The 25,597-nt window shown below is 43.6% G+C and overlaps 1 protein-coding gene across 23 annotated transcripts in view; it reads left to right on the top strand.

The window, feature by feature from the left end:
* Positions 1–25,597, top strand: part of LOC138753237 (neurexin-3-like) — a 2,173,925-nt gene that overhangs the window by 769,819 nt on the left and 1,378,509 nt on the right. For all 23 annotated transcript variants that reach the window (XM_069916009.1, XM_069916007.1, XM_069915992.1 and 20 more), the window contains one exon: positions 21,424–21,807. In XM_069916009.1, the coding sequence (XP_069772110.1) occupies positions 21,424–21,807 (384 nt within the window). The remainder of the gene's footprint in view (positions 1–21,423; positions 21,808–25,597) is intronic.

The raw sequence follows: 25,597 nt of genomic DNA, 5'->3' as shown, positions 1-25,597 counted from the left end.
CTGAGTTCCTAAGAACTTCACTACAGGATGTGTTGGCCTGGGAGAGAACAATGATCCTGGTTTATTTATCTTGACAAGCAATTTGCAGGATTTTGTGCTATTAGCATTGGTGATCAGTGCTTTGAATTTACTGCTGCATAGAGAGAAATTCTTCCAAAAACGCAGGATTTGCATTTGCTGCTGGATTGTTGGAAAATCCATCAGCATTGTCTTGGAACTGCAATTGTTGCCTAATGGATCATGAACTTTCCTTTTCAGTCAGGCTGCGACTGCCATCACTTGAATGTAATCCCTGATATAACCACATAGCCAATCAGTTGTCAGACCCAGTCTGAGAGATGAATCTTCTTCACCTCTGTTCAAAAGGACCACCCTTTTATTCTGAGGCCCTCTAGTCCTAAACTCTCGTACTAATGGAAACATCGTCTCCATGACCATTCTATCCAACCACAGCCACTGGTATTCCATCTGCCACTTCTTCGCTCATTCTCCCATCCTATCCCTCTTGGTCTGAAGACTTCCTAACCCTCAACACGAACTGCCCCTCCACCTACATATCGTCACTAGATTTGGCCACAAACCCTTCAATTCCTGGAACTCCCTAATCATGGAAGAGATAGAAGATGCTATTAGAGGGCCTTGAACTGAACTGTATTTTCAGACCACTCTCATATTCATGCAAACTGGCTTTAGACTTTCATCTGAAATCAGCCAGCTCAGTATAGATGATATATTGGCTCTGTGATCATCTCTGTTCAACACAGCTCTATTCTACTTGGTACAATCTTTTTTAATCTGTTTCCCATGTCATGAAAGGGTCAATAGGAATGCTGATACCTGGATAGTTATACAGTAGAAAAAAAACATGTAGCTATTCAACTGTGGTTTGTAGGCTTCTTGCAGCAGACCCAAGGCCATGGGCACTGTCACCTTCATGTGTTTTTGCAACTTCCTGGGAAAAAAGCCTGATCTAGAGACTTGTGAAAGAGAAAGATCCAGTGCTTAAAGGCTTGATTGGAGCTGTTGATGGGGTGGGGGGTTGCTGGTAAGTATTTCATGGGGAATTAGGTTGAAGACCTAATTCAGCCCGGTGAGCCTGTCCCACCTTTTAATCATGAGCTGATCAATTTTCCAACTCACCCCCACTCCCCGGCCTTCTTCCCAAAGCCTTTGGTGCCCTGGTTCATCAAGAACCTATCTTACATGTGAAATATACCCAATGATCTAGCCTCCACAACTGCCTCTGGGCACAGATTTACCACCCTCTGGCTAAAGAAATAACTCTTCATCCTTATTCTAAGTGGACTCCCTTCACTCCTGAATATGTGCCCTCTAGTCCTCAACTGTCCCACCATGGGAACAGCCTTTCTACATCTACTTTGCCCATTCCTTTCAACATTGAAATTGTTTCAGTGAGATCCCTCCTAAATTCTAATGAGTATGGGCCAAGAGCTGTCAACCACTCCTTATGTAATAATCCCTTCATTCCCGGAATCATCCTAGTGAACTCCTCTGAACCCTCTCCAACGTCAGCATATTGTTTCTTAAAAGAGGAGCTTGTAGTGGCTACTACCCACAGAAAACACCACTAGACTCGGTGGGGTTTCCAGTAGAACTCTTTATTTGAATTTCGCGCGCTCCCATTTAAGGCCAATAGGAGTTCCGCCCCACGCAGCAGTGATGTCACCACGGGGCGCGAGCTGTGGCCTAAGCCACAAGGCAATGAGTGGGCCCTGACGGCACCATCTTCTGCAGCTTCCCCGCCAGCACGGCAGTACAAATAGGGCCAGTTCGCTCACAGAGATGTGCGCCGCCACACAACCCCCCCAGAATCGGCTTACCCGTACTGCTGCTTAGGTAGCCAGCCCCTCTGTTTGGGTTGTGTTGTCTGCATGGACTGGCTTAAGTCCATGTGTACCGGCTTTAACTGGTCGACTGTGAAAAGTTTCTCCCTGCCCCCAATGTCCAGAGTAAAGGCTTTTCCCGATTGTTGGAGGACTTTGTACGGGACCTCATACAGACGCTGCAGGGGGCCGGGTGCGGGCCGCACCAGACAAACACAAACTTCGCTAAGTCCAGCTCTCTGGGGACATTCGTCAGGTACCTGCCGTGAAGGGTTGGCAGTGAGGGTGTTAATGTGGCGAGTTTGCTGCGGAGGTCTGTGAGTAGTGTTGGGGTCTCATCTCCAGGCTCGGTGTCTGCTCTGAGAAACTCCCCTGGTAGCAACAGCAGTGCATTGTAGATGAGTTCCATGGAGGTCTTCCTTCAGAGCTGTTCGAATGCCAAGCAGGATTGGGCCTTGTGCTCTTGTGCGGGTCTCAAGGACGGTTGGGGGCAGCATGCTCAACTCTGTTCTGGTGTCTACCAGGAAATGCCAACCATTGGTCTTGTCCACCACATGTAAGAAGCTGTTCGTGTGGCCAGCTGTCGCAGCCATCAACGGCGGCTGGCTCGGTCATTTCCCTGGTACAAGCAGGGCTGGCAGCATTTGCGGGCTTGAGCTGCCCAGCGTTGGTGATAGAAGCACCAGGTCGACTGATGCTCTTCTGTATTCTGTCTGGAGGCGGGCTGTGGTCGGCTGGGTGCAGGGCGGGTGACCTTGTTCATGGTGGCCTTGTTCTCTCTCTTCGTCCGCCACAGCACGTTGGTGCGGGCTGCGATCTTCCTAGGATCAGAGAAGTCCTCGTCCGCTAGCAGGAGCTGGATGTCCTCTGCCATTTGTTTGAGGAAGACTTGCTCAAACATCAGGCAGAGTTTGTGACCGTCTGCCAGTGTGAGCATCTCGTCCCTCAAAGCAGACAGGGCTCTGTCCCCCAGGCCATCGAGGTGCACCAGCCTGGCTGCGCACTGCCGACGGGAGAGTCTGAAGGTGCTGAGGAAGAGGGTTTTGAGGGTGATGTACTTGCCCTCTTAGGGAGGATCGTGGATCAGGTCATCCACTCTGGCTGCCATTTATTCATTGAGGACAGTCACCACATGGAAGAACATGGTGGAGTCCGAGGTGATCTGCTGGAGTCAAAACTGTGCCTCTGCCTGCCCGAACCACGTGCGGGACTGGTGGGTCCAGAAGGTGGGGGAGCTTCACTGATTGCCGATGAATCCATGTTGTGAGGCCAGATATCATCTGGGTTCCGTGGGATCACCAATGTAGCTGCTGCTACGCACAGAAGACACGACTAGACTTAGTGGGGTTTCCAGTAGAACTGTTTATTTGAATTTCGCACGCGCCCCTTGAAGGCCAACGTGAGTTCCGCCCCATGCAGCGGTGACATCATCACATGGCCTGGGGCATGAACTGTGGCCTAAGCCACGAGGCAATGAGCGAGCCCTGACGGCACCATCTTCTGCAGCTGCCCTTCCAGCATGGTGGTACAAATGGGGCCTGTTCGCTCACAGAGATGTGCGCGACCACAAGCCCAAAATTACTCAAAATACTTGATGTATGCCTGCGGCTGTAATTGCATGGATGCTGGAATATACACAGTCAAATGTTCAGAGGAATGCAAAATCACTCAGAAATTGTCACTTTTATACATCCACCCATGGGGAAGGCTTGTTAGCAATGGCCTAACACTGAAATAAACAGTGTTATATGACTGAATTGCTGTGCCTTGCGGTCTGAAAGAAACACAAGTCCACTCATCTGTTTACTGAACCATAACTTCTTCAGGGGAAGTAACACAACTTGATGCAGTCATCCAGAATGTTTTCTGTTCTTGAAACATGAACAATTCAAGCATCTTGGTTTAATTTTAGTTCTTAAGGAAGATCTTCAATCTCAGATTATAATCATCTCCCACAACCATGGCTTTCAACACAGAAAAGTCTCCTGGAGCATTATAAGAACACAATTTCAGTTCAGGCTGCATGAAGTATCATTAGGAGCTATCTCAAAACACACTGTCGTTATTCTCAAAGGTCTAAGGTAAGATGTTTAGAGCTAATATAAGGAATTATATTTTCACTCAGAGGGTGGTTGGAATTTGGAAGAGGCAGAGACTCTTTTAAAATTCAACCAGTATCGTGATCACTTCAGTCACCAAGTGCTTGTGTGGTTGAGCCTGCATGATTCTAAGGGTCATTCTATCAACATCCATCCAGCCAGACAGGGGGACAGGACCCAAACCACAGAATATTCCACTGCAAATCACTCAGCAATAAAAATGGAACACTCTGGAAATACTCAGCAGATCAGGTAGCATATTGAGCGAGACCAAGAGTTAGTATTTTAAGTCCATAAACTCACCCGGCATCCAAACCTCATTATCTCTGGATCTAAATCCTGAACTCCCTATCCAACATTGATGAGGGAGTACCGACACTGGAAGGATGAGTGATTCAAGAAAAAGGCTGACCACCAAAGATAATTCAGGACAGGCAATAAAGGCTGTCATTGGCACAGGTGCCTACATTTTCTGTAAGAGAGCAGAGATTTTGAAGTGTTCTGAATGTCATACTGATGGAGAGGAATGAGAATTGTAAAATGCAGTTGTTACCAGAATGAAGGTGCAAAAACGTGAGCGAGCACCAAGAAGATGGATGAATGATACTTAGTTTGTGAATGGATGGCAGAGCTTGGAGATAGCTCAAGAAAATGGAGGGTGTTAGGTGGAAGTCTATTGAGGAGAGTCCCAATTGGGTCTGGGAAGTTGACAATGAGAAAGGTGAAGGTTTCAGAAGTTTATAAGTTGAGACTGCCACAGAGTTGGACAAGAAAGTGGAAATAATTCCTTTAAGAACCATGAAGCTCAAACTTGTTTTTAAAAGTCAGTTGGAGCAATCAGACAGGTGATTGGTGGAGGAGTGAGCAAGTGACTTGTTTCAAACACCACAAAAGTGAGGAACGGTGTATGGAGCAATTATTGAGGGAGTGGTCTGAGGCCTAGTGGTAAGACTTTGGCTAAACAGGCTTTGGTAAGAACAGGCAAAGTAGAGGGTTATAGTGGAAGGACGATAAGGACTTGACTTGAGACTGTGAGAACAAGCTGTGAGTGAGTGATGGAGCAAGCGGTGAGATCGGTATGTGTTTTTGTAGATCTCTCGATTGGCCAATTTTTTCTAGCCAATAAAGAGGGGAAGTGCCAACAGAGCAACCCAATGTAGGAGTAGGACTTTGCAGCTTTGGCAAGGTGAGGTGCAGGGGTTTTACTAACTTTATTTTTCCTATTTCATAAGTAGTGGGAATGGCAGCCAGAGCAGGGATGTGCTCGTCTTTCAAGATGTGGATTGTTAGGGAAACTAACAGCATTCCTGATGACTTCATCTGTGAGAAAGGCATCCAACTGCAGTTCCAAGTACCATTTTGAATGCTGAGGGGGGGGGTGGGAAATGGCCAACCAGGCACAAGCCATGGTGGTCAAATCTCTGGCGTGGAGTCTTGAGGCTAAGAAGAGAAGGGAGGAGAAGAGGTGAGCTGTAGTGATAGTAGATTCCATAGATAGGGAGACAGATAAGAGGTTCTGAGAAAAAGTATTCTGAATGGTATGTCAGATATCAAAGGGATGTAAGTAAACAGTTTACTCAGGTGCACCTTGTACAAGGAGTATTGTAGGAAAGGCTAGGACATGGTTGGCATATGAAATTATGACATTGAGGCTATCAGTGAAATTTGGTTGCAGGAGGGGCAGGACTGGCAGCTCACTGTTCCAGGCTTCTGATGTTTCGGATGTGATAGAGCAAGGGAATGAAAGAGGGGTAGTGTTGCACTTCAGGGAAAATATCACAGCTGTGCTCAGACAGGAAAGATCAGAAGGTTCGTCTACTGAGGCTAGATGGGTGGAATTGAGGAACCAGAAAGGCATGACCACACTCATGGTGTGTATTATAGACCACCCAATAGTGAGAATTGGAGGAGCAAATCTGTAGAGAGATAGCAGACAGCTGCAGGAAACAAAGTTGTGATAATAGGAGGTTTTAACTTTCCACATATTGACTGGGACTCCCATACTGTACAAGGGCTGGATGGCTTGGAGTTTGATTTGGAAAACTTTCCTGAAAACATGTGACAATGAGAGAGGATGCAATACTTGAACACTGGACCCAAAATGTTCCCCTACGCATACTTCTGCCACCTGTCCTGCCTCGTTTCCTAATGTCCTGGGTAAACTTGTACCTCTCACTTTGTTCGTTTTAGATTGGTCACAGTGTTTGAGCTACTGAAAGAAAATAGACACACACACCGAGAACAGTTCAGTTTATACAAATGTTTATTTTAAATTCAAAAGCTGATTTCAAACTACAATATGCAAGCCCTTCCCAATTATACTTATCAACGCCTGGACTGGTCCCAACTGCCGAAGCGAGGCAACGACCGCACACTTGTAGTTGGTTGTCGGGGCGCCGGTAGCAGCTTCCCCCACCTCCCCCGACCGGGACGTTGGCTGGACTCTAGAAGTTCTTCTTCTTGCTGAGAGATGTTACCACCTCTCGGAGAGTCTCAAACTTCAGCAGCGGCACCATGGCTTATATTTCCCAAAAACTGCTTACCCAAGCACCTATTCCCAGCACAGTAAGAAAGATAAGCGAGCAAGCTAGCATGCCTAAGCTTCTATCGAATAACGTAATTTTCAGCTTATCACTTTAAATACAATGGTTTATTTTGCATCAAGGCTAGACAGTCTGTGACCACAACAAGCAGGAAGATTAAATGTTCTTGGTACACAGATGTCCTTTCGTCAGATAACTGCATCTCTGGCCCCTCGGTGGAATTTAGCTTATGTCTACTGATTCTAAAAAAACAAGCAGGTTCTCAGCCTTGCAGAACCAGAGACTGCAAAAGTGAAAAACACAGTTTAAATCTTCCATTACACCTAATAAGAGATTCTATTAGGGAACAAGGCAGGACAGGTGACAGAAGTATGTGTAGGAGAACATTTTAGGTCCAGTGATCATAATGCCATTAGTTTCAAGTTAATTGTGGAGAAGGATAGGTCTGGGCCTTGGGTTGAGATTCCAATTGTGAGGAAATGAGAAAGGATCCAGAATGTGTGGATTGGGAGAAGTTTTTTTTGGGAAGGATGTGGTAGGCAAATGAAAGACCTTCAAAGGTGAACTATTGAGAGTACAGAATTTGTATGTTCCTGTTGGGATTAAAGGCTTGGTTTTTGAGTGATATTGGGGATCTGGAGATGAGAGAGATGTTTAGCAGGTATAGGCAACATAGAGCAAATGAGGTACAGAGTATTAAAAAAAATAAGAAAAAAATGAAGAAATCAGGAAGGCTAAAAAAGTCACAAATCCTTAAGGGAACTTTTAAAAAAAAAGAAACCCAAAATAAGGAACAAAATACAAGAGCACATCTGCATCACGACCCATTTCGTTGATCTCAATCATTTCACTACTGACACAGTTGCTGCATTTCCTTTATTCAGAAAGGGCATAATTGCATCTGCGTGCAAAAGTGTTGTAGATCAGGCTGCCACACCCTAACAAATGTGTTATATTTCCTCCTTAAATTGTATGATTTTCTCCAGGGGAACGCAATCTGTATTTCCGTATTCTATCATGTAATGTTTAGTCGGGAGTCGGACTTCCACGTGACCACTATACACTTCCTGGCAACCTTCACAAACTGAATTTGTTTTCTAAACCATTTAAAACTCAGGTCCATAATGGTTCCCAGAAGGTACAATTCTGAATCCTGCAGAAAATCCACTTTTGTAAAGAAAATTTTCCTGAATCTCCCCCAGGTCCTCCCAAAAGGATCTTAAACTTTGTACACAGCTAGGTTGAATGGATAAAGGTTCCAATCTCCACACCACAATGAAAGCACATTGCATAAATCTTAATCATACATTTCAGAAATTTTTGTGTGAGGTATAGTTGATGCAGGAAATTGTATTGCACAAGTATATTGATTGGAGGCCCATGGTTGGGGTGCAGGTCAGTGGGACGAGGGAGAGTAATGGTTCAGCATGGACTAGAAGGGCTGAAGAGCCTTTTTCTGTGCTATGGGGAATTTCTGGAAAAGTGGCTTATAATATGCCAAATGCTGAAAGTCTTTGTAACTTTTCCACTGCACAATTTTGTCTTGTAATAGCGACTGGATACTGTGTGCATTTCTAATACTGTACATAATTTACAGAACTGAGCGAAGGTAACTTCAAGTAGGCTCATATTATAATCTTATTACATGCTTTCATTGCAATAAAGCTCACAACAGTCCTCAAAGGTCTTAAATCATCTTAATTTTCAATTACTGTGGAAGTCTTGATCTGGACCACTGCCTTAAAATCAGAGGGCAGTGGGAATAATCAATGAAAAGGTATTTTGACACACTTGCTCTTTTTTGTGTAATCAAAATCGTTTGTTTATTTAGTAGCATTTGATTTTAATTGGTACATATAGTTTAGAAAATGGCTGGTGAAATTTTTACCACTATTAAATGACTGAACTAAAAGGGGTAACCAAAATGCACTGATTCCTGAAGCGCCACATGCCTCTGTTATGGTAAAGGTCCCTATGATAAAGGTCCTATGCTTTTCAGTTATATGGTAAAAGGTCCTATGGTAAAAGGTCCTATGGTAAAAGGTCCTATGGTAAAAGGTCCTATGGTAAAAGGTCCTATGGTAAAAGGTCCTATGGTAAAAGGTCCTATGGTAAAAGGTCCAATGGTAAAAGGTCCTATGGTAAAAGGTCCCTATGCTTTTCAGAGGATTGTTAATAATCAAATGTGTGGCTATCACTGAAGGCAACATTGAGATAGATGACTAAAAGCTTGTTCAGAGATGGGTTTAAAAGAAAGTACAGCTCATTGGACACAAACTTGGAGATTTTAGAATCAAGGCAACTAATGGCACGCCAATCAGATGTAGAATAATTAGTGACAGGCAGGAAGGTAGAAGTACAAAGATTTATTGTGATTACCTATTTAAGCTGCTTTCAGGTGGCCAGAATACCCCAGTAAAGCTGCCAAAAATATCCAAATGCGGCTGTTGGGAGGCCACCTGAAAGCGGAGAATCCTGACCTGAGGAGTACTTACCCAACCCTCCTCGGGTAGACGTATTCTCCGCTTCCCAGCGCTCCCCCAGGCACCTGAAAGCGGGCGGGACTATGGCCACAGTCAACAGGAGCCGGCGTTTGCTCCGCGACGCCTCTCCCCACTGCGGACCTTTCAGGTGCCAGAGCAGCGCCTTCAGCTCTGCCAGCTGAATGTCGCTTCGCACACACCCGCAGCCGGCTCCGGAGCCGGATTCTCCCACCTATTCCACCTGAAAGCGGCTACAGGTTCCTCATGCAGCTGTTGTCAGTTTTTTAATCAAGCCAAAGGTGTTTTTTTTTTTAAATGTGCTTTTCTTGAAAGTTCTGTTTAGTGTGGTGCAAAACCACATAAGGCTACCTCCATTCTCCTTCTAACAGTCCTAAATGTGCTCCCGTAACACAGGGTCTGTGCTCAAGATGGTGGCACCTGTGCTGGGCAGTATCCTTGAGGGTTGCAAATTCCATGGTACAGCAGACCAGCAGAAGGCACCAGAAATGGTGATAACACCACCCTCCCCCCTTCCTGTTGAGAGGAAGAAGCATCGTATCGAGTAGTGACGATGGCAGCAGACCAGCGAAGGCCTTAGCAGCCGAGGGGCCCACACAGGCCGTGGGCAACTTGTGGTTGAGGACACGCAAGGGCTGCTGGTGACTGGGTCACGGGAACCAGGTATCAAAGACGGGATTCGAGAAAAAATGCTGAGAGCAAGAAGGGCCTCAGGTGCTGAAGACTTTCTGATCATGTCAGAGATTTGGATCTGGAGCTCAGAATGCCGATGAATTGAGCCACAGGAGTCTGTGGCCGCAGAGGCTGTGGGAGTGCTGGAGGTGAATCCACGGACACTCAGTGGGCCCATTCATAAAGCCAAAAAAATCCGAATGTAAAGGTGGAGATTCTCTGCCCTCACATCGGAAGACTTACCTTCTTGAATACTCCATGACCAGTTCCAAGGGGGCACCTCCAATCCCTCTCTGAGGTAGCTCCGCTATGCATTATGAATATACTGCTGCTGCACGTGGCTTGCTAGGGGTGGGCTGATGATGTCGTAGTGATGTCACTGGCCTAGGATGCAGGGCTTTTTAAAACGCCAATAGCGTGCACGGCAGGGAAGCATTTCTACACTCAAACTGTCTGCAAACATCCCATTCAGCTTTCCTATCTGCTCCGGGGTTGCCATTCTCCACTATAGAGCCCTTTCCAGGGTTGGCATGTGTGAATGATCGACCTGAGCGGTGCTACGGCACCAGTCGCACTGCCTCCATTGGCTTCGGAGGACACTACAAGGAAAGTGGTGCAAGAGCAGCCTTTTAGGGCTGCTCCATGAAAGGGTAAGTTTGAATTTTTCTCCGCTAATTTAGCCGGCCTGGAGGCGGAGGCTCAACATGAGACCACCTCGTGACTCTGAAGGGATTCTGTTTTGCTTCTCGTTCCCTTTCTGTTCCGGGTGCCAGGCTCATGGTGACTCTTTGTTTGCCTTGTGGCAGACAAAAGTTAAAGCATATCATTATGTTACATTTTTTACATGACAATAAAAGGAACCTTTTGAGCAAAACCAATGGAATTTTATTCTGAAGGAATGCTTGGGTCTCAAATTAAAACCCAATGATGTCAGTGGTAGAAATGTTTTGATTCTCCTAACACTGGGAGGGGCCCAATCAAACGAGGTTGGTGATCCAAATTCTACATGCAGTTACTGGCTCCAAATGAGCAATAAGCTACCCCTTCTGTTGTCAAATGATCAGTGCCTCTTCCCCTAGGTCTCAAGTTCTGAACTAGATTCATTCAATGCACTAAGTTGGACTCGGGGAGTTGCTTCATTCATTCACTGTTTGAGGAAGCGCAGCAGTGTTGCATTTTCTGGTGTCTTTACGCTCATTCCCTGAACTCTGCCCAATACTGGATTCATGGATTTCCCAAGTCAAACTCGACCACAAATTTATTCATTTTGCTAGGCTGGGCTCCCCATGGATTCCTTCAATCCCCAAACCTGAAACATTAGTTTTGCTCGTTTCAAGATACAATTTATAGTCATTGTAATAAAACAGCGTCATATTACATGAAATTGCTCTTGCCTGCTGTAAGGCAGACAGATTTCTCATTGGCAGAGCACAACTTAGTCAAAGAGAAGCAGGGTCCTCCCAGAGTCACCGAGTGTCCATAGATTTGCCTCCTGAATTTCTGTAGCCTCTGCAGCCACACAAAATCCAGTCCAAACTCCAGATCCGAACCTCCAACATGATCAGGAACCCTTCAGCACTTTGGGCACTCCTTAACATCCCAGTTCTGGTACCTGGTACCCCTTCAGCCAGTTTCAAGCCAGTCTTCAGCAGTCTGCAGCCTCTGTGGGTTCCTCACCTCGAGTTGCCAGCAGCCCGCCATGTGGGTCTTTCATTTGCAGAGCCCCCTCAGTGGTCTGCGCCATGGTCACCATCCCATGGGTTTTCTCCTTCTAAGTCACAGTTGTTCATGTTAAATTCCATCTGCTGTTTATTCCAGGTGGTCCAGATCCCTCTGCAAGCTTTGAAAACCTTCCTTGTTGTCCACAACGCTTCTGATCTGAGTATTGTCTGCAAACTTGCTGATCCAATCACCACATTGTTGTCCAGATTGTGGATCTAGATGACTAGCTACGCTGGTCCCAGCACCAATCCCTGCAGCACACCCTAGTCACAGGCCTCCAGTCTGAGAAGTAATTGTCCATGGCCACTCACTGGCTTCTCCCACACAGCCCATGTTTTTGAATATTTTAATATGAGATTTCACATCCAAAGTACAGAGTACCTATGGATAGATGTTAAAATTCTCAAAGATACACTACACTTAAAATCACCAATGCCTGAAGAGGGCGCACAAAATCAGTGAACCGGTGCGGACTCGAAAGGCCAACGTGGCCAGTTTCCAATCCTTAATGGTTATAGGGTTATATAAGACGGGAGATGATCTCCTTGCTTCTGGTGCCCTGAGCCAGTCCTCTACTCCCTGGAGTCTGCAACCCCTTGTGGCTGCCAATTATAGGCGCCACCACCTTTGGCGTAGACCCCACAGTTACTCCCTGCAGGCCCATAACAGCGGTAGCGCTGCTGTTACAGCCGCTCTGCCATTTTCCCCAAACTACATCAAGCTTTGGAGCAAGTACTGAATAAACTGGCAGTCAGGTGTTCACTGTCTGGCAGAGATTGGCGGCTTAATATAGCTTGGGGTTCCACCAGTTAGGCAGCTTTCAAAGGGCTTTATTGCATTTGCCCTACTCCCCTTCCTTGTCTCTCCAGCTGGGGGATCTTTTTCCAGCTTTAGTTCCTTTGTATCCTCCTCGCTTGACAGTGGACAGTGCCCTGATATAGCATATGCAATGGCACTCAGCAATCAGAGCACACATATAGTACACCTTCAGATTCCTGATGCCTGATGCACTGCATGATTTCACTGGTAAAAAGCATGACCTTGAAAGTGTCAACAATTTTGCCCCAACCTGGCTGGTGGGACCACGGCGCTCTGCGGCTCACACTTAGAGGCCTTGACACTGTCCCATTTCCAGCTGAGCCAAAGACACAGTGCCCTGGCTCCATCCTACTACGTGACCTAGTGGACACTCAGGCTGGAGATACCAAGTCCTAAATCAGGTTGCAAGGGACCATAGAGTTCTAATGGGAGAGAGATTGTTGTGGACTGGGCAATGACAGTTCCATTTCAATTCAAATTTTGGAATCACAAGATAGAGGAGCAGAAGTAAGCCAATCGGCCCATCGAGTCTTCTCCACCATTCTTTCATGAGCTGAACTATCTGCTCATTTAGCTCCGCTCCCCGGCCTTCTCCCTATAACCCTTGCTGCCCTGACTAATCAAATACCTATCAGTCTCTGCCTTGTACACCCAATAACCTTGCTTCCACAGCCCCAAGTTCCACAGACAGTGAACTCTCTGGCTGAAGAAATTAGCCAGAGTGAAATTAAATGGTCTGGTTTTTGCATGTATTTATCAAGGGCCACCCCAGCCTGACCCCACCTGAGTAGACCCAGATCGAATCTGTCAGGCCCTATCAGTCTCAGGACAAGTTGCCAGTCTGTATTGAATTCTACTGCAGTAGTGTGACAATTTTCATTTTGTGTGTCAGCTGTTTGTGGCCGAGTGAATGAGACTGCTAATTACAACCGAATTGATGGCAGTTTTGTGCTTTCAGTCCTTGTTGAGACTGTGCAAACTCATTTCATGCCTTGATGCTTCAGAAGCATTTCATACCTTGATGAGTTCAGCTGCAGCTAGGCACTATTCAGCACAAAACACTCCACTTGATCGGCAGATCATCCATCATCTAAATTCCTCCTACCATCAGCACAGCGTGGCTGAACTGTGTATTACCCAAAGGTGCACTGCAGCACATCTCCTGGAATAATCTAAAAACAACGGCCACCTTTATTCGTACAGTATCTTTTCAAGAGTAGAAACCCAGAGTGCTTTACAGGAGCCTCAGTAAGCAATATCTCACACTGAGCTGTGGAAGGAGTTAACTTCTGAAAATCTTTGGGAATGTCTGAAAGAGAAGCAGGGAGATTTTGGGAAGCCAAAGCTTAGGATCTGGATAAATGAATCTGCCTATAATGGAGTAATTAAAATGGTCTGAATTTAGTGCATTCACAAATGCTCAATAGCATAGGTGTCCAGCTTCTTTCCTCTCTCCCTGCAATTATACAAAAATTATGTCTGTTCCTTTATGAACATAGATATGCATGTCCATTTAGTAATGTTAAGGAGGCCTCTCCGAACACTAGAAAGTTCAAACTGCCTGGTGATAATCAAAAGAAGGTTGCGGCAATCAGAGAGTTCGAGGACAGTGAGGGTGTAAATTGAGGGTTGTCATTAGGCACATTGGTCACAATCCTCATTGCACGACAGCTCCAAGAGAAATACAAGGTTCAGCATCAGTTTCCACGTCCTTTTTCACCGGCCTAATTCCTAGGTTGAGGGGATTGACCTTCTGAATGAGAGTAAATAGATTCAGCCAGTATTCCATGGAGTTTAGAAGAATGGTGGTGACCTTATTCAAACATATAAGATCCTTGAGGAACTTGACAGCAGGCATTAAAAATATGGCTGGTTATTTTAAAATAGATGCATAAAAATATCTTCTCTCAGATGGTAGTGAATCTCTGGGATTCTCTGCCTTAGTGCGTGGTAAATACTGGATCTTAAAATGGAAATGGATAAATATTTGACATAATGGGGAATTAAGGGATATGGAGATTTGGCACAGAAGAGGCCAGCATGAATTAGACATGATCCTATGAAGTGGAGGGGCAGGGTTGAAGTATCTGAAAACCTCATTGTGCTTTTATTTTGTGATCTTGTGTTCATCTTACTAAAGCTTTTGACTCCATTAACTAGGAAGTACTGTGGAACTCCTTACATAGAAATTCTGTGTTTATTTAAAAATATTTGCTTCATGATAAAGTGAAGTTTAAGTTATGTTTGGAGATGCAATACCACCCAATTATCCCATGTGGAAAAATTAAACAGCTAACTTTGGAATGTAGGAAGAAACCAGAGCAGACAGTGGAAACCTACACAGGTCACAGGAAGACCATACGAGCTTCTTCTGGACAGCACTGGATTTGAACCCATGTTGCTGGTACTATAAAAGCATTGCTCTAACCGCTACGCTAACTGTGCTGCCCATCAAGAAAGTCGATAGGGTCTGCTGTAGACACATTCGTTTTGTTCTATCTCCATGAAGAGGTGTGACAAACAGGTCCCATAATTTCTCTCTGAAGCATTCTCGTCACACTGTGGAACATTACTTCTGACTGATTTCCTGCAAGAATGGAGCTAATTTTCAGAGATGTTAGAAAAGTGCTCAACCTACGTGGCTGTATTCCCTAATCAAGGTCATCTGGGTCTTAGTAATCAAACTGCAGTTTGCAGGCACACTTGCTTCTTTTATGCATGAAGAGACCAAGCACTATAAATGTTCACTGAAGCAAATGATAGTGGTCTATACACTCAATCTTCTCTAGGCAAAGATTTTCTCTCAATTACTTCCCATTCCATAACTCTGCCATCCAGCAAGAACAGTTCAAAAGGACATGAGCACCTCACAAACTACCCATTCTCCTGCCCGTCTGTGGAAGAGTCTGTAGTTCTACATGGGCCTCATCAGTTTCTCCAGAATCCAGAAAATCAGTGTAAATCAGTCATCCTCAATCCCAAGGCATTGCTGAAGAAGATAATCTAACATATAAAGCAAGATTGACAGGGAGAGCCTGGTCAATAGCTGTTAGAATTAAATACATGTTAAAGATTACCTTCCAATGTTTGCCATGCTTCATCAGTGAGTTGGAATGTCAGGTTATAACTATACAAGATGTACGACCACATTTGGAGCATTGTGTGAAGTTCTGGGAGACCAATTATAAAAAGGATGTTGTTAAGATGGAATAGGAGCAGAAAAAAAGTTTGAATATGTTGGTACATGGGTGCATGAGTTGTAAGGAGAGACAGAATATGTTGGGACTTTTCTCTCTGGAGAGGTGAGTTTTCTCTCTGGTGAGTCCTTATAGAGGTATATAAAATCATGAATTATATAGATAAGGTAAATAGTCCTTTTTCCCAAGTAAGAGAGACTAAAATGAAAGGGCATAGATTTAAGAGGATGGAGAAAGACTTAAAAGGAATCTGAGGGGAACTTTGTTCACTCAAAGGGTGAAATGAGCTGCCAAATGAAGTGGTAGAGGGAGTGACAATGACAAAAGACATTCACACAAGTATACAGATAGGGAAGGTTTGGTCCAAAGATAGGCAAATGGGACTATCTTACATAGATTACTTGGTTGCTGTGGAAAGTTGGTCCAAAGGACTTTTTTAAGTGCTGTGAAATTCTGTATCTCCATGTACGGACGGTCCTGTTGGTTATGTAAACCAGTGGTTAAGTTTGTAGAGTTCGTCGAAAGAACCAAAGACTTGTTGATCCAAACCAAGGCTTTTATTAGCAAAAGACCGGAGCTCTTCACAGGTGGCCGACCAGTCCGGAATGATCCGACCTGGCTAGGGACACAACCCTTTAAGGCCCAAACAATAGGTGTGGCTTAGCTCTCAGCCAATCGCTGTAAGCACAGTCTAGATACAGTAACTATATACACTATGTACATTGGTGATAGATCTGTACTATCACAAAGTTGCACTTGTATTGTGCGGTGCTCTGGTACTAAACTACAAGAAAGATATGATTAAAGGATGCAGAGAAGATTTACAAGGATTGGTTAGCTGGAGTTGCAGAGAGACATTGGATAAACTGGCTCTATGCACCCTGGAGCAAAAGATGCTGAGATAAAATTATGAGAGGCATTGATAGGGAAGATGGCTAGAGTCTGTTTCCCAATATTGCGGTGTCTGAAATGAAAGGCATTAGGTTTAAGGTGAGAGGGTGGAAGTTTAAAGGGGATATGAGGTCAAAATTTTCACATAGAATAGTTGGTGCTTGAAATGAGTTGCAGAGAAGAAGGGGGAGGGGTGTAATGCTTGTTCTTTCAAGAAGAACAACTTCACATGTTTTTAACACTTGACCAACTTTATTTTCTTTGATATGCTTCAACTGCCTTCCAATGACAACCCCTGCCATATGCCATTTCTGGTTCCCTCCCAGCTGCCCACATTGCATGCTGGGAAATGTAGTCCTTATTTAAGCACAATTGCACGCCTTTCACCTTTTTAGAAAAAACAAAGGCACAAATACAATTCTATGTCTACATAACAAAAGTATCTACATTGTGTGGTCAGTCTCTTTCCCATCAGTTACAACTGGTGGCTTGTGGCTTTATGAAGTTGTTTAGCAAGATTCAGCTCAAGTTCAGAAATCTGAGAAGTGGTTCTTGTTTATCAGCAAGTTCACAAACATTGCAGTTCCTCAACGTTACGATAGGTCACCAGATGCCGAAAAATCGCTTCAGAGGAGCTGCTTATGTCAGCAGAACTAAGTACATCTTCACGTAAAATATGATTTCCTCGCGCATCTTGCTTTCATCAAAAGTACCCTATTCTGCTGTGAAAGATCTGACCCTTGCATTTTTTATCTTTGATTCTCCCTGTTGAGTAATGAAGCCTCATCAGCAAATTTTTATAAATGGTGAATTTCCTTCATTGCATCTTCTAATTTAGCTGAGAGATTGGCCATAGATTTTTGCACATGTTCATATTCTTCATGGTGGCACTTCAGAAGCGGAGCTTTCATCTCCATTTCTTCCAAATATTTCACTCGTTTTCCTGTTTTGTCAATAGCAATTTATCTTGGGCTTCAACATATCTATTATACAACTCAACTCTGAGCCTCATTCCAAGCTTCACAATCTTGGCCACAGCTGCTGCAGTGGGAGACGTCGCTGTCAGTTCCTCTTCTGATGGTGTGGCGGCTCCTTTAAGCTTTGTAGTTGAAAGAAGATGGAATGCATTTTCCAATTCCTTATCATAAAGAGACTCTTAAGAGTTCATATTCCTGTATTGATATATTCTTACCCTCTAATGCAGCCATTCTTTCTTTTAGATGCAGCTGAATTCGCTCATTCGGCTGTCAACAATTTGTCCACTGTGTCTGACAGTCGCTTATTGCGATCTTCATTCATTTTCTCTTTGTTGGACCCTTTGCTGTTCCTGATTCTTTTCTTCAAGCCGAGTCTCTAAATGTCTCCAAAACATTCTTCTCTGCTGCAAGGCCGCTCTTCAGCCTTTGTCAGAGGTCCAATTCACTGGGCAAGAAGCATCTACTTCTGGTAATGTTTTCACTCGCTTCATTGTTCGCTGCAGTTTCTGTTCGGCAAGTTCCAGAAATCTTCTAGCTGGCATAAGAAGGCATCCTTATTTGCCAACTAATTTTACAGTTTGTCATTCATGTCACGTAATGAGGTTAATTCTCTCTGCACATTAAGGTGTCGCTTCACTAGTATAGTTATCCTTCCTTCCATGAGCGTTGTGTGTTTATCTTCAGTCTGTGAAGCCACTATGAAAACTCCTTTCACCAGGTTGAGCTCTTGACATGCACACAGACCTCATATTGGCTGTACTCTCCTTTGTACAATCAATAGATGCTCCCCTTTGTGTTTGAGTGTCACCCTATAACCCCCATTTTACTGGAACGTTCTCTCCAGTGTAGCCCTGTCACTTTTAATTTCACAGGATAAATCATGGACTTTATGATGAGGGTCTTGTAATCATCCATAGATAACAGATTCACCTGGGGTCCGGTGTCGAGCTTAAATGGAATTACTGTCTCATTCGTGGAATGATCCTTTCTGTTTTGTCAGCAGTGATTTGTGTGAATTCTTGAAGAATTCCTCCACTTCTTTGTCCACTGTGTATACCTTTCTCTTGGTATCCCCTGCTTTGGAGCACTTTGCAAAATAATTCTTCTTCCCACATTAATAGCAGGACTTTCCAATAGTCAGAACACATCTTTGGAATATGTCTCCCTCTCCATTTGCTGTTGGAGCTTATCACTTTGATTTGTTGTTGCTTTGGGAATCTCCTGGTATCTCTGCTTATCTGTTTTCATTGCATGTGCTGTTTGTCTGTCCTGTGCAGCTCCTCAGCTGGTGCTCATGCAGTCTCTGCTGCCCTACACAAATTCACAGCCTTTTCCAGAATCAAATCTTTTTCGTGCAACAGTCTTTCTTTAAGTCCATATTTTGGGATTCTGCAAACTATTCTGTTTTTAATCAGTGAATTTTTAAAATCTCCAAATTCACAGGACTTGCTCAGTGTGTGAAGCTCGGCTAAATATTGGTTAAAGCTCGTACCTTGTTTCTGGTCACAGGAGAAAAACTTGAATCTCCCAAATGCAATGTTTTACTTGAAACAAGGTACTCCTCAAATTTTGTCATCAGAGAATCCAACATGAAACTTGTCTCACCAACTTGAAAACTGTTGTAGACGTCCACGGCATCTTCACTTATCAGATACAGAAACAGAGCCTTTCCATTTTCCATTGGTCTCTTCCATTCCACCAGCTTCTCAAAAGATGCATCGGTGTTGGAGGCCTTAACTTATCCATCCTTACAAACTGTTGTCTTCTCTTACTCTTACCCAAGTTATCCTTGTTCTTTCAGGAAGAGAGAACATGGGTTTAACACTTAACCAACTTGATTTTCCTTGAGCTGTGTGAGAAACAGAAGGACCTTCACAGATTTCGCTCGAGACAAAAATTGAGAACAAAGAACATTTATTGTACAACAGTGCAAAGTTGGGTGCTTCCCCTTACCATGGGAATACACACACATACTGGGGCTCACCCAACTTTTATACAGTTCATTTCAGTGTAGAGATACCCTTCCCCCCCCCCCCCCCCCCCTTAACATTCTTCTGCCTCCTGGATTGGTTTGGCATTTGGTAATTCTGTCTGCCTACGTGCAGTTTCTGTAAACTTGAAAGACCATGGGGTATCCTGTCTGGGTCCCATCATGTCATTGTCCTTATTCTTGAATCTGCCTTTGTCCTTATTCACACATCTTAACCCCCAGGACTTACTAATTCTACATGCAGAACTTGCTAATTCTGTCTATCACTATAAGACCTTTCTTCTATTATACTTGCGTAACCCTTCCTCACACTCTTATCGGAATTCATCCCTATTCAGCACTTACTTAACTTCCTCTAGTCTAGTCTAGTATTCTTTATTTCATTCATACTAACTTTACTTCCTATAATCTATTATCTCTCACAGCTGCTTCAACTGATTTCCAGACAACCTTCGTCATATGTCACTTCCAGTTTCTGGCCAACGGTGTGCATTGCATGCTGGGAAATGTAGTTCTTATTTGCACACATAAGAACAAAAGGTGTGGGGGGGGGGGGAGCAGGAACAGCAACATTTAAGAGACATCTGGCCAGATAATCAAATGAAGAAAACATAGAGAAATATGGAATTAATGCAATGACCTGAGATCATTGAAGACATGATGGTTGGAATTGACATGATTAGCTGAAGGACCTGTTTGTATGCTATATGACTCTCCAAATGTCTGTGCTCCTCTTTTCCCTTTCAAGTCGATTGACCTCAGCAGCACTGAGGGCATGGAGAAAAGTTTAAATGATGACAGGTTTGCACATGGACTGAGCACAGAAATAAGAGAGTGTGCAGAGAAGGTTCACGAGAATGTTGATAGGATTTCAGGGTCTGAGTTCCAGGGAAAGGTTGTGCAGACTGGGGCTTTTTTCTCTGGAGCGTAGAAGATTGAGAGGGGACTTGATCGAGGTGTTTAAGATTTTAAAAGGGACAGACAGAGTAAATGTGGATAGGCTTTTTCAATTAAGAATGGGGGAGATTCAAACTAGAGGACATGGTTTAAGATTGAAAGGGGAAAATTATAAGGGGAACATGAGGGGAAATTTCTTTACGCAGAGGGTGGTGGGGATGTGGAATGAGCTTCCGGCAGACGTGGTCGAGGCGGGATCATTGGTTACATTTAAGGAAAGACTGAATCGTTACATGGATGGGAGGGGACTAGAGGGGTATGGACCGGGTGCTGGTCAGTGGGACTAGGAGGGTGGGGATTTGCTACGATATGGACTAGTAGGGCCGAACTGGCCTGTTCTGTGCTGTAAGTGGTTATATGGTTATATGGTTATATCTGAGACCACCTTATTTTATTGTAAACAAAGTTAATTATGGCATTACAAAATGTGAACTGTTACAATTTATTTATTAACATCTTGCTCTTGGCAGGAGCTTGGTGTCTGCAAATTAGCTGCTGTGTTTTCCCCCATTGCAACCGTGGCTTTATTTTTGTGTCCTTTCCCAGATGTAAAGTGCTTTGGGATGCCCTAGAAAGGAAATAAAAAGTGCTGATTAAATATGTGCTTTTGGTTGTTTTCCTTTGTTTGAATCACAAGCACATCTTCAGACTCTCACTGGGTTAAATCTTGGGCTTCCAGTATTAAATATGAAATAGGGATGGTCTCTGAGTTGGTGGTTGAATTTAGACCCAGGAAAAGTTAAAACTATAATTTAGGAGTGAATAATGCACCCACTTTGTGGCACTGATTTAATATCCAGAAGTATAATGGTTCCTCAAAAATACAAAGACATTACTTGGCTAGTTTCTTCAGCAAACACATCAGATGGTTTATATTATAATGATACACACTTCATTAGCAATGAAGTGGTTTGGAATGGCTAGAAAATATGACTGGCAATGCATGTTCTTTCAATCTCCTTCTGCTGACCCAGCTATAATTAGTTAACTGTGCGGCAAGAGATTGTGCCAACCCTAGTTAGTGTGATTTAATAACTCTTCATATTGACATATTGCACCATTGGGGGAAGCTAATCCACTTCTTATTAGATGAGATTCATTGAGACAGAAGCTTCTGATCCCATACAATAGAGGCCATACTGCAGGCACAACATAACCCATAAGGAAAAGTTGGGGCAACATTTTCTAAGCAATGTGATCTTCTCTTGCAGGTACTATATCGGTGAATAGTCGACGCACCCCATTCACAGCAAGTGGAGATAGTGAGATCCTTGACCTGGAGGGAGACATGTATCTCGGAGGCCTACCAGACAACAGAATGGGTTCCATTTTGCCCACAGAGCTTTGGACAGCCATGCTGAACTATGGCTATGTGGGCTGCATTCGGGACTTGTTTATTGATGGCAGGAGCAAGGACATTCGCCAGTTGGCTGAGGCACAGAACGCTGCTGGGGTCAAGCCATCCTGCTTGAGAGTGACATCGAAACATTGCGACAGCAACCCTTGCAAGAACAATGCAATGTGCCGAGAAGGTTGGAACCGGTTCATCTGTGATTGCACAGTCATGGGGTACTGGGGAAGAACATGTGAACGAGGTAAGTGTGGTTTACTTAGTAGAAGAGTGATTTTTATTTTGGTTAGCCTCTTCCCAAATTACTGTGATAGGAAAATTACATTAATATGTGCTTGAGGGATTAGTAAAATGACCATGGAATTATGATGGTGGTTATATGGATTTGGTCTCTCTCCTCAATGACAGAAGAGTGATGGAATATCATCCTGCAGAAGGTGAGGAGAGTTATTACCACACCAGAGCAGATCAAACATTTGGGTCAGTATTGCATTATTAGAAGCCTGTATCAAATATCGCAAGGCAGTTTGGAATTATATTACATAAAACTACAGTCCAGAACCAATAAAACGTTTTTATCTTTTAAAATGGATGATCTATCCAAATGAAATCAAAAAGAATTATGAGCAATAGTGCATGGAATCAAATTTTGGAAACAGTAGAATATGCAGCCATGTTCTATTTGGAATCTGATAAAGGATGCATTTGTACTTGGCTGTCTTTGATGTATATCCTGTTTCAGCACCAAATGTTTCAGCAAATATAAAAACGTTGGAAAGGAGAATAGAATGTCTTCCGGAATGCACTTGATCTTCAACCCCTTCAGCTGTCACAAAGTCCGTGAAACTGCTGAAAGATCTTGGAATCTGGATGAAGATGCAGATTATTGGAACTAAATGATCTAGACAAGGGGATAATTCCAAATACCCAGAATAAGTTAATATTGACATGATAATGGCAACTTTGCAAAAGAAATGAACTACGTTTCTACTGTGACCTGTGATTTCATGTAAAGAGGTGGGCGTTTGGTGTGTGCTCCTATATTTTCTCAATTTATTTTGTTTATAATAGGGATTTCCTAGGGTTTTTTGCCTTTTTATATTTTCCAGGAAAATGTACTGTTGCAAAGAGTTGTTGGAAACATTGGGTGTGAAGGGATATTTAAAGCCATGATTGTCGTGCATATGTGGGAATGTAACTTGAAACATCATACCAAACGTCACTGTCTTCAGAAAAGGAAGTTGTGTTTTTAGCTCTGCTAGTCTGAACTTCAGAGATAACCACAGATGCTACATTGGTGATAAGTTTGGAATATTGGGTGGCATGGGTTTAAATGGCCAGAATCTGCTTCTACCATGCTGGAAATAATTTTTTTAAAATTATGAATTCAAGTAGAGCAGATGAAGGTAGATGTAACATGTGAGAGAATATGTATGATCGCCATTGGCATGGCACGAGCAAGTGAGAACATTAAACAGCTTTGTTTAGGACATGATACTGAGATTCAAGTAAGGATCAAGCTGTACAGCAGGTATTGGCAGAGTGGTCTCTTCATGAAGAGTGAGTCACATGGCTATTAACAGCAGATAGGACAGGAAGCTGCAAAAGGCAAGATACTAAATACTCTAGTATTTAATGCACATCTTGCCACCTGTAAAGCCACTGTGTCACTTGGAAAGATACCAGCGTAGAGATACCATGGCAAGACACTCTGTGATGAGATAAGTCACGTCATCACAAAACCTCCTCATCGCTCTACCTTTTCTTTTAAGATGCTTTTATAAATGTACATCTTTGTGTTTGATTATCTGAGCTAATATCTCCTGAGGTGTTAAATGTCATAATTCAACTGAATAAATCAAATTGGGAGGTTTGTTACATTAAAGGCATTCCAGTATTTAAGAAAACGCTGTCAGTGTTAGGCAACACAAACAGTAATTTGAAGCGTCTCTAATTAACCCAGCTGATTCCAGGAGGATAGATGAGAGAATAGGCTTTCACCTTTTGGAGAGTGCATGAGGAATAAATCGATTTGGCGTTATCCTCACCATTTTAGCAGTCACCAACTCAGACTTAGCTTCCCAATGACGATATTTTCCTTGCTGAATCAGAATTTATTGTCATGAACAAGTCATGAAATTCAGTGTTTTGCAGCAGTATCATTTTGTGCAAGCGTTTCTATTATAGACAATAGACAATAGATAGTAAGTATAACCATCTTATGACATTACTATAAAATAAAGTAAAAATATTGGTGCACAAAAAGTAAGGCAGTGTCTTCGGTTCATTGATTATTCAGGAATCTGATGGCAGCGGGAAAGAAGCTGTCCTTGTGGTGCTGAGTGCTCGTCTTTAGGCTCTGGTATCTTTTCCCTAATGGTAGCAGAATGAAGATGGCATGGCCTGGGTGGTGGGGCTCTTTGAGAATAGAAGCTGCCTCATATAGATGTCCTCGATGGAGTGAAGTCTGGTGCCGATGATGTCGCAGGCTGAGTTAACAACTCTCTGGAGTTTATTCTTGTCCTGAGAGTTGGTGCCTTCATACCAGGTAGTGATGCAACCAACCTGAATGTTGTACACCGAACACCTGTAGAAGTTTATGAGAGTCTTCGGTGACATACCGAACCTCCTCAAACCCCTCAAAGTAGAGCTGCTGATGAGCCTTGTTTGTGATTGCATCAATGTGGAGGCTCCAGGACAGATCCTCGGAGATGTTGACACCCAGGAATTTGAAGTTCTTGACCCTTTGCATTACTGAACCCTCGGAGGACTGGGTTGTGTTTCCCTGACCCTCCTGAAGTCCACAATCATTTCCTTGGTTTTGCTGATGTTGAGCACAAGGTTGTTATCGTTACGCCATTCAACCAGCTGATCTATCTCCCTCCTATATGTTTCCGTTTGTGATTCTGCCAACAAATGTGGTGTCACTGGCAAACTTATAGATGGCATTAGAATTGTGTCTGGCCACACCGTCACGGGCGTATAATGAGTAGAGCAGTGGGCGAAGCACATAGCCGTGGGATGTGCCTGTGTTGATAATCAGTGAGGAGGAGACGTTGTTTCCAAATTGTACTGACTGTGGTCTTCTGATGAGAAAGTCAAGGATCTAGTTGCAGAGTTGGGTACAGGGGATGGGTTGCATTCAGATCAGATCTGATAGTTCATATTTGGCATCTGTAAAGTATGAATGAGACACTATGGGCATCCACAGCTTCAGAATGTGTCCCATCACTTTAATTTCATGCCCAGCTTATCCTTCACTCTATCATCAGAAAGTGGGAGAAAAACATGTGGAAGAACATGCTCATAACAGCATTAGGTGTACCTTGAAATGGTTCCAACCTAGCTGAGGGCTATACACACATGAAAATAATGGAAACAGAAGATAAAAGAACTAAGTGTACCATCATCTATGCAGACCTGCCATAATAAAATGGTGAAGGAGAGTTAATCATCAAACAAGAGGGAGAGTTTTTCTGAATAGTCTCTTCCTCATTGGAAGTCAAGAAGTTATTACCTGCTACTTGCCCTGAGCCTGATCTTCAGTCACAAGCACCAAACACATCCACCTTCTAGATCACCACTTTAGCCAATTGGATTCCTTCAGTGGATATAGAAAAAGCCAGGCTTATGACAGCAAATGGTTAGAAAATCCAAACTAGTGATTTTTTTTTCAAAAAAATCTCATTAAGCTATTCTTAATCATAACAAAAATGGCCATTGGCAATGTACATAATCAGCATGTGCTTGCTAATAGCCAATTCATAGATGCTTCGTTTGGTTGATAGGCCCGTTTGACTCTGAATCTCCTTACCTCCTTGATTCAAGCAGTGAATTTCATAATTAAAATGAGAATGACTGCCTTTTTCATCAGAGGGGTTATTGACCAAGTCTGGCATTCAAGAGCTACAGTAAATCAGGAGGAGAACTCTCCACCGCACCGGATGGAATCGTAGCAAGCATAAAGGATGGTTATGCTTGTTGAAGGCTAATCATCTTGGCCACAGACTAATTCTGTAAATGCTCCTATTCAG

Source organism: Narcine bancroftii, chromosome 2 (genome assembly GCF_036971445.1).
Source record: "Narcine bancroftii isolate sNarBan1 chromosome 2, sNarBan1.hap1, whole genome shotgun sequence".
Classification (NCBI taxonomy): domain Eukaryota; kingdom Metazoa; phylum Chordata; class Chondrichthyes; order Torpediniformes; family Narcinidae; genus Narcine; species Narcine bancroftii.
This window is presented reverse-complemented; position numbering and strand designations above follow the sequence as displayed.